The sequence below is a fragment of the Miscanthus floridulus genome, chromosome 2 (genome assembly GCF_019320115.1).
Source record: "Miscanthus floridulus cultivar M001 chromosome 2, ASM1932011v1, whole genome shotgun sequence".
Lineage (NCBI taxonomy): Eukaryota > Viridiplantae > Streptophyta > Magnoliopsida > Poales > Poaceae > Miscanthus > Miscanthus floridulus.
In genome coordinates this window covers 115,440,117-115,450,018 of record NC_089581.1, presented here as the reverse complement: position 1 = coordinate 115,450,018, position 9,902 = coordinate 115,440,117, and the positions used below count along the sequence as shown (strand labels likewise).

Here is a 9,902-nt window from a genome sequence, read left to right as displayed (position 1 = left end):
AAATTTAATGGGCTTTCTTCATGGGCTGCAGAAACCAGCCCATCATCAAAATAACGAACCGACTCCCCCACTCGGCCACTCCCGCAGGCTGCAGAACCAGCGCTCGCGCGGCAGGGTAACTGGGTGAGGCGCGTTTTGATTAGTCCCACCTCGCCACCTGAAGGTGCGTGGGACGCCCCGGCCCACGTTGCAACATACTTACCTGGACGGGGTCGACGGGCGATCATGAAGGCCCGTGGCCTAGGTCAGCGGCCCACATTGCACTTGGTGGGTGCGTTGGCTTACCATCTCCTTAGGGAGAGTGGACGTCATAATTTGTGGCAAGAGGGGGTACGCGTTCGCGCGGCCCCTGCCAATTCCTCAAATTAAATTTTGGTCCAGTTCACATACTGCTCTTTGGGCCAGGTCAATTATTCAGAATTCTTGTTGCTCTCTGGGCCAGGTCCAGTAAGCAGCCTCCGATACACTGGAGTACAAATTTAAGAAATGGAAATCAAAATCGTAGAATTCATTTTTCATCACTACGTAAAAAGGAGGACCAGATTTAAAAAAAAAGGACCACGAGTTCTGATTCTTTGCCTGGCCGACGGCGAGCAGTGAGGGTTGGGAACGGGATGGCGCGGAGCGTGGCGTACGTTTCGGCGGCGAAGCTGGTGTCCATGGCGCGAGGCAATCCCCGCCTCGCCATCATCGACGTCAGGTACGCTCCCGGGCCGCCTCGGTTGTCCGATCCTGTCCTACGCCTCGCCGATTTGGAGACTGGAGACTGATTCTTGTTTCCCACCGGAAGGGACGAGGAGAGGAGCCACTAGGCGCACATCGCGGGTTCGCACCACTTTGCCAGCGGCAGCTTCGAGGCGCGGATGCCGGAGCTGGCGCGGGCCGCCAGCGGCAAGGACACCCTCGTTTTCCACCGCGCGCTAAGCCAGGTCCCAGATCCTCCGCCCTCGCTTCTCTCAATTACTCTGCCCCGTTCGCTGTACTTAGGAATCTGATTTCCTAGGCAAAAGCTGCTTAAGATGCTCACCGCACCTAGGTTGGATTGATTCACTTTTGCACAGTTCTCAGGCTCTCAGCCAATTATGAAATATTATTGTGTGATGATTGATGAACCACAGTGATACCGTGGACCTTATGGGAAAACCAATAATTTGCAAGTGCGAAACCTTATGTTGACATGTTCACCGGACTAAATAGTAGCTAAACCAACAAGAACTTTTGTGGGGGCAATTTGTTCTCAGGCCTTGTTCTTCATATATCTTCCTTTGATTGAACTGATTTACCCTTAATTTTGTTAGTGTGAACATACTGGCCTGCACCTTCAGATGTACACTTTTTTTCCACCGTTAACAAGTTTTCATGTTTGAGTCAGATTCAGCTTGGGATAAAATGGTTTTGGTCTCAGCCACTTATGACAGTATGAGCCACAATGGTATTGCGGATCTTCTGGGAAAACTTATAATTATCCATACCCCAATTGACCTTATGTTGAGATATTCACCAGACTACAGAATACTTAAGCCAACAAGAGCTTTCGTTATGCCAATTTGTTCTCATGCTTGTTCTCCATATATTTCATGCTCTGACTAAATTAACTTCATTACCCTTGTAATTTTGTTAGTGTGATCATACTGCACAGTAGACCTTCAGATGTCCTGCTTTATTTCCTGTTAACAGGTTTTCATGTTTGTGTCAGATTTGGTTTGGGATAAAAAGGTTTAGGTTATGCCCAGCTAGGAATTAGGATACATTTTACCAAGGGTTTTTCGTTATTAAATTGGATTAGGTTCCAGGATCTTTGATATGAGAAACAAACAAAATATATTTTTCTAAAATTTTGATAGCTGGAGGTATTTCTTTTTTTTTCCACTAGGATTGGTTGTACCAAATGGCCTAGTAACTCTTTTCTATTGGGGAAAAGCACATAAGGAGTTTTTTTTTTTTTGGGGGGGGGGGGGGGGGGGGGGGGGGGGGGGGCGGGGGACAAGTCACACAGGAAATTACAGTTAATATTCATATAGCTATTAACATGTGGCATTCCAAGGTCTGTGTAAAACTCTGTCTTGTTTTGCAATGCAAATGGACTGAGGTTGCATACCCTGGAATTTTTTTAAAAAAAAACTTTGCTTGTTAAGAAATGCGTGTGAAATGGCAAGTGAGTTTGTGTTTGTGTGTTAAGATAGACAAGCTGTAATGCTACTTTTATTTTCATATTAAATAGTAGGCCTCTGATGTTTCACTTGCCCTGCAGGCTGCAGTTGCTGATTATTGTATCCATGGCTTTGCTAACCATTAAGCCATGTTCGCTTTTCTTATGAGCCGTACTTTTTCAGTGAATGAACAGTGTTTTCTCTCACAACCAATCAGCGAACGGTACTTTTCAGCTCGTCTTTTCAGCTAAGCGAACAGGGTTGACCATTTGAACAGCCTGCTCAACTCAATGTCTCAATCTAATTTTAGCTTTGCTTCCACCTTTAATATCGTCTTCTGGAACACAGACCTTGTACAAATTTATTCTTCTAGTAGTGAATAGTGATGGTCATATACTCATATCTCATTTGCGTTGTTATTATCCCAGATTGTGTTAGCTATGCAGCACCCTGATCAATGCTGATTGTATAAACTTGATGCCTAGTTAATAAAAAAAAAAGCTATGCAGCAGTACCGCTATTATGTGATGGCATGAACACCAATGCACCAAATCCCATTTTCTCTATTTTTTTCTTTGTTTCCATGTTATACCCAAATCTCTCTGATTTTTCCCTTTCATGTTATCTCTATGTAGGGAACATATGCAAAAAAGTTAAAAAATGGATGTATTTCCCCCTTGCTAACTCTTGTGTCATTGCGCTCCAGGTGCGAGGTCCAACTTGTGCTCGAATGTTCTCAGACTATCTATTTGGAGACCAAGGATTCAGGGATAAAAAATATCATGGTACTGGAGCTTGGGTTTAACGGATTAACGGATGGGAGGGTTCAGGGCAGCCTGTCTGCCGCTGCACCGACGCACCTTAAAAAGGGTCTCCGTTCCTGTTGTCGCTTACATCACCTCATTAAAATGATAACACACGACAGATTATTGGGTTGGCAACTCCATTTTTGTGGGAACTACATGCATAACTAGTACCACCGAACCACACTGTCAGACATAGACACTCCACCTCCACGGTGTATTTCAGATCGGCTGGATTGTGGATACTGTTTTTTTATTCTGTATGTGCCATGTAGCTCTGTGCATTGCATCAAACTGAAGTAGTGTTTGGAGTTTGGTTCGGGAATTTGAGGTGTTAACTGTTCATAGCGTAATCTGACTCCATTAAATTTTGTTCGGTTCACTTAGGGCCTGTTTGGCAGGGCTCTGGCTCTTCTGAAAATGGCTCCGGCTCCGGCTCTTCTGAAGGAGCAGCTCCTCTGAAGGAGCTGAAGCCGTTTTGGAAAACGTTTGGCAAAACGGCTCATTCGTACTAGACAACGTGAACCTACAGCAAGGAGCTACGCGAAACTTGTTTTTAAGGCTTCTTCTGCGTAGGCAAAAATGGCTCGGCTGAGAGGATGCGTACCTGATGTGATCTGGCGTGGACACGGCCGCAAAGAAACGATCCAGCATGGCCCAGCATGGCCGCGGCGGTGAGGGAAGGAGAGCGAGGAGGGTGACGGCAAGGTGCCTTGCCATTACGGAGCTCATTTCCCCTAGAATTAAATTAAACAAAATGGGAAATTGATTTGTGACCATCACCCCTTTTATTTCATACCGTTTAGTATCATTTCTGAACCAAGCACCTGAGCATCTTTCCCCAGTCACAGAATTTACTGTCATCCTCTCGTCGCTTGAGAAATTCAACTACACCAAAGAAATGTTACAATAAAGAAGGTCCCAAGAACAGGAACTCGATTACAGAGTCTCTCCCAGATTGCTCAAAATTGCCAAAGTAGCTTAAAGTGGTTCGCCGGAATGGCGAAAACTTTTTTGAAAAAAGTTGCTTAAAGTTGTTAAAAAATGTCGAAAATGAGCATTTTTCTTTGCAGTGTCAGAATGAGCTCGCTCGAGCCGCTGACCACACGGTTGCGAAACCGAGACCCAAGTCCCCAGCCCGGCGCGGCCCACGCCGGCGTGCGCCGTGCCGTGCGCAACAAGCCGAACGGCAGCCGACCGCCGCGCCCACGCGCCCACGCCTTTCCCCTTCCGGCCCTTCCGCACCGCAGTCCGTAGCCTCCAGATCCCACCAGACCCCGACCGGGGACCCGATCCCATGGCCTTCTCGCGGCTCCTCCCCTCCCGCAGCCGCCTCCTCTCCACCCTCCTCCACACACCGGGACCCATCCCCACCTCGAGCGCTACCGCCGCCGCCGCCACCCCGCTCGGCCCCTTCCTCCGCAGCTTCGCCTCCGCCACGCGGCGGTCGGGGCCCTCCTCCCGCCCCCGCGCCGCGGACATCGGCGCCCGCGCGCGGCAGCTGCAGACGCGCCGCCTCTGGTCCTACGGGCTCGCCTTCGCCTGCACGGCCGGGTTCGTGGTCACCGTGCTCGCCACGTTCCAGGACCAGCTCGTCTTCTACGTCACGCCCACCGACGCGCTCGCCAAGTTCACCGCCGACCCCTCCAAGTCCCGCGTCCGCCTCGGCGGCCTCGTCCTCGAGGGCTCCGTCGCGCACCCCTCGCCGTCCTCCCCCGAGATCGAGTTCGTCGTCACGGACCTCATCACCGACGTGCTCGTCCGGTACGAGGGCGCGCTGCCCGACCTCTTCCGCGAGGGCCACTCCGTCGTCGTCGAGGGCCTCCTCAAGCCCTTCACCGACGACCTCCGCGGCGACGGCGGGAGGAAGGTGACCGAGAAGGCGCGGGAGTGCGCGTGCTTCTTGCGCGGCACCGAGGTGCTCGCCAAGCACGACGAGAAGTACATGCCCAAGGAGGTCGGCGAGGCGCTCGAGCGAAACAAGAAGCGCCTCGAAGGCGAGGCAGAGGCGGCCGCCGCTCAAGGGTCCACTGTGGCTGCCGCGGCGGAGGGAGCAAAGGCAAGCTCGTAAGATTTTACCCGCGTTCTGGTTTGAGATTTACTGGATCTTGAGTATGAGGCATCCGGCATAGGTAGATTTGGATTTGATTTCACTCTGGCGCTGGGGGATATCTGCAGCGTGATTGAATTTGATTCTAAGCTGATGTGATTGTTGAGCTGGGGATCAGGCAATTTTTGTTAGGGGAATAATGACAAATGTTGATTGAACATAGTATACGTGCTCGTTTTGAAGTAATACTATTGGTATACTCCTCCCACTGAGTGATACTATAGGTTTACTAGATCATAAGCGTGAGCTATAGGTGGATTTGAATTTGATTTCACACCAGAACTGGGGATATCATGATTTGGCTTAAGCTATGTGATTGTAGTACTTTTGGCCAGGGGATAAAGCAATTTTTTGTTACGGGCTGATTGAGCATGGCTCTATGTATTGTTTCTCAAGCATTATTATCAGTGATACTATTTTAACTGAGTAATATGGTTTTTGTGTTATCCTTGGGATTTTGTAGTGGGAAGTGAGAACCCAAAGAGTCAATTATACTGGTGTCTGTGCCTTCATGGACATGTGGTTTAGTTTTAATTTATTCCATATATATTCATATTGGCTGTGGTTGGCTCCTTTTGTCGAGCAGTATCATTCGATCTCTGTTTTTTTTTACTTAACTAGGTTTAGTTGTTGTCTTGATCTGATACTATTCTCAAGTTGCAAAGCCAACTCTATGCAAATACATCTTGAGGCCATTTTAGTGCTTGAACAAAAAAGGTAAATCTTAGCCAATACCCCCATCCAAGCAGGCATGCCTAGATGGCTAGTTTGCATACCTTATTTTGATTTGTGAATATGTGATAGACGGAAGTGATACTATCCCTAGGGTTTATTTGTATGGTACCTGAGTCATCTAACCGGAGTTTGTAAAAACTTGTCAAAAATACTAGTTGATGCTTATATGCTGCCTACCTGTATATATGTTACGCATACTACTGTCTCTTGCTAATTAAGCATACTAGTTCAGTCTGCACTGCAATGTACAATCGCTCTTTACCCTCATCAAACCAAGCTGGACAAAATCCGTTTTTTATATTATTTAATCCATTTACTTCCAATTCTGAAACAGGTCTTAGTTGAGTGAATTGCACGAAACACTAGGTATTGGAAGTTGGAACCATATTTCCACATTGCACTAGTTTAAACATTCTTTCACACACCAGGTTTGAAATCACTTTACACCACCTTTTATCTCTCACCTAGCAAGAATGACCTTAAACTGCTACACATGCCAACTCATATCATACAAATTGTATGGATTTCAAATAGAAACACCATGAACCGTTGAAATGAGTGTATTGCATTCCCTTAGTACTTAAAAGTGACAATATTTCTAAAATGATCTCTTACAACAGTATAATTGACGTTTGCCTTTTGACTGTGTAATTTGAGAATGCACCAGTTAACCAAATTCTTCCTTTCATTTTGGTTAAGTGTTATTTCAATCTGGTTATCCATAACCCAGAAACGTCTCTGTATTTGCTTTGGATGACCAATATTGCTGTGAAAGAGGGCATTGATTTCCTTTCCTTCGCTGTCTATTTGGTTTGCAAAAGGAAGTTAGGCCATCAAGAATTACATGGAAACCTAGCTAGTAATTTGAATTCTACAGTACTGACACTATAGAAAATTAGGGACCAATGGTTGATCTGGTGACTGGTATTGACTTGTTTGGCTGTTTCACTTGAAACATCTTTTGGATTTAAAAACCTGTGTAAAATCAATTTTACTGCTGTGGAAATGGAGGATTTAACTGGTGATCAATGACACCAGAGACTTCCTTTGCTACTGAGAACATCGCATTTTATGGATATATGGGGATCAACAAATGCAACTATTTATATTTTGGAACGGCAGTTCAGCAGTGGGGCCGGCAGCATTCTGCATTCTACACTATGCTTGTGAAGTTTTACTCATGAACTTATGAGTTGAGATCATGTTTATTACTTTAGATGCTATTATACCAAAGTCATCTGCTTTGTTTTTGGAATAGATGTGTACAGGACTATGAAGTCTACAAGAATGTCACTCAGCCCTTGCAGATTGTATCCAAATAACCTGCCAAATTTTTTTCACATAGTGGAATTATTTGAGGGATCGTTAATGGAAGATTTGACTTGTCTAGAGAAACATTGATCTTACACGAACAGATGCTTAGCTACCAGTTAAAAATGCAAGTGAAGACATCCCCGTATCTAATTCGGGAGTTTTGTAGCAAATGCTTGTGAGAGAGTACCGTTGAAGTGGCTGAAATGAACAATAAAAATGTTTTGGAATGACTTCAGAAAAGGCGGCACTGCATTTTTGGAATGACATTGGCTCTGGTTCCTAGAGGATTAGCACCTTGCGGCGCGATGCGTGCTATCCTTCGATGCTCTTGTATTGTATATACTGTGTATCTTTCGTTACTACATGCTGTGTTTCTTGCAATGATCGTGGCATGCAGCGGACGCGTCCTGCAACAAGCTCCAGGCTGCTCACCTGCCTGTTGTGCTGTGCTTGTGCACGGCCGCACGGGTGGTCAACTGGTGATGTCGTTGTGGGCTACTAACGCTGTTTCATTGTTGTGCGCTTCAGATCGTGCCCGTTTGCCTTCCGATTTGGATCGCGCCAGGCTTTGTGATGCAGTGTGTTGTCAGAGTTGCGTTGCCTGAAAATTACTCACCATATGCACTTTGCAGAAGTCAAGAGCAGCATCGCCTCCAATGCAACACTGCTTTGCGCGGCTTACTGTCAAAAGGCCATACCCATCGGTTACCGTCAAAAGGCCCTAGCAGGGAATAGGATACCCATCGGCCATCGCCTAACACACATTCGCTTGGTCGCTTGGCTTATAAGCTGTACTTTTTCAGGCAACGAATAATATTTTTCTCTTACAACAGTACTTTTAGCTATGACTTATCAGCTAAGCGAACAGAGCAATTACGCGGTGTCTCCTGAAAGGGCACCCACAAATGTTGGCAAAAAGCGTTCCATAACCCAATAATAACCCAACGAGATTGAGTTGCTCAGCAACTAAAAACCGCGACTGAAGGAAGATGTATGGTAATAGCATAACAGGTCATAAGCATCACAGGCAGACCGTGAGCAGTGTATCAGGGATAAAATTCACTTGTACTTTTTGTTACCTGAAGTACAAAATATTGGTAGAGAGTAAGATGCAAGAGCATTTGTGTGACATAACAATCACCTTGACCTGAAGTACAAAAATGATTCACCATGACCTAAGATGCAATTCAGAACACTTTGTAAACACCAGCATGAACAAAGATCCCTTGTCATTGTAAGAACAGGGTTTTAACTGCATGACACACACAATAGTACATTCAGGTCACACCTTACAAAAAATATGCTACACATTATTCTAGTCTACTACTCAGAACACAAGCCACAACCCCCCGGCTAAGACAAGTTGGTGTAGCTGAACCTTACACACAATATGGTCCCTAGCCTCACCACAGTAAGAAGGTAGCAACACACTAAGGTGGCAGCACCAGAGGAAAGGGCGCCCAGTGCTACATGAACTTGTCAAGGATCCTTGATGCTGGAACAGATGACATGGTATCATCGATGCTCAGCAGGTCTACAAATATTGCCTTCCTTGGCTTGAGAACAACATCCTGGTCAGATCAAATAAGGGATCGATCAGATTAAACATATGGCAAAGGAAGGTGAAACTAGCAACATGTGAATACCATATCCCATGAAATTCAGATAGAAGCTTATCTCCTGTGTAATTATACCACAATGTAGCAAGACAATGCTGCTACTAACCCTATTAAAAAAAAAGGGGCAAACCCAGTGCCGGAGGCTCCCACATGAGTGGGGTCTGAGGAAGGGAAAAACCGAGGCAAGCCTCCCCCGCAAAATCTACGGAGAGGCTGCTTCGAACCCACGACTTCATCCACGACTTAGTGACTCAATGAGATAGCTCTCACCACTGCACCAGGCTTGCCCTTCCTACTAACCCTATTAAAATTAAACTTATTAAAAAAAGCACTCGTAATAACAAAGAAAATGTGTGAAAAATGAAGTAGACCCAGCTTACTTTTCAATGCTACCAGCGGTCAGTGGTGGGTAGTGTGTGCATTATGTGCCATCTGCATTTAGCTAGTTCAGTCAGCATTGCCGCCCTCAGATTCAAGTTACATCAACTGTGCGCTTGCTCCCTCACAGATGAGTAGGCAGATGGTAGACAACAAGGAAGACCTGTTGTTACAAATAGGAACAGCACGAGAGAAAAAAACAGTTTTAATGCCCAAAATTTCATAGCAGAAAAAACAAACAAACATGGATAGCTTGTACTTTTTCCCACGCCGAGAAAATTTGCAGTACTAGATCGAACAGGAGTGGAAAATCTAAGTTTGGTCGAGACAGTGAACAAAATTTTGGTTTCCCCACATCAGTTGCCCCCTCAGATAAATTTCTGGCAATCTGGCTGGTGCTGGTACATGAAATTGAGGAACTGCAGATTGATATTAGTAGAAGGTAAACAATTTTCCCCAAATAAAAAAATTGTTCTACTAATCTTCTTTGTTTTTTTGCAAACACACAAGAGAGTTGAGTATCTTTATATTAAGAAAAAATAAAAAGGGCAAGAGAGCTCTTACAACATGCGCCCCAAACCCTCGGTTGTTCGACTAATATTGTTATATTTTGGATTTTTTCTGTATTGTGTGCAAAACAAATTTATAACTACACATGGGCGAGACATACTAACACAAAATCCTAGAAATTGTTTCTCCAATCAAGTCAGCAAGATCTGCAATGCAGACATTTTTTAGCAAAAATGAGTAAAATGCCCTAAATAATTAATTAAGCCTGCAGACCTTCATCGGG

The 9,902-nt window shown here is 45.4% G+C and overlaps 1 protein-coding gene, 1 non-coding gene and 1 pseudogene across 2 annotated transcripts; all 3 read left to right on the top strand.

The window, feature by feature from the left end:
• Window positions 1-194: 194 nt before the first annotated feature.
• On the top strand, window positions 195-353 carry LOC136541146 (U1 spliceosomal RNA). Its single transcript, XR_010780240.1, has one exon. It is a non-coding gene; the product is annotated as a U1 spliceosomal RNA (small nuclear RNA).
• A 178-nt stretch (window positions 354-531) lies between these two features.
• LOC136539416 (arsenate reductase 2.1-like) lies at window positions 532-3,305 on the top strand (annotated as a pseudogene).
• A 788-nt stretch (window positions 3,306-4,093) lies between these two features.
• LOC136539415 (cytochrome c-type biogenesis protein CcmE homolog, mitochondrial-like) lies at window positions 4,094-7,364 on the top strand. Its single transcript, XM_066531369.1, has one exon. It carries the CDS (start codon window positions 4,251-4,253, stop codon window positions 5,022-5,024), a length of 774 nt encoding a protein of 257 aa, XP_066387466.1. The 5' UTR covers window positions 4,094-4,250; the 3' UTR covers window positions 5,025-7,364.
• Window positions 7,365-9,902: the final 2,538 nt, after the last annotated feature.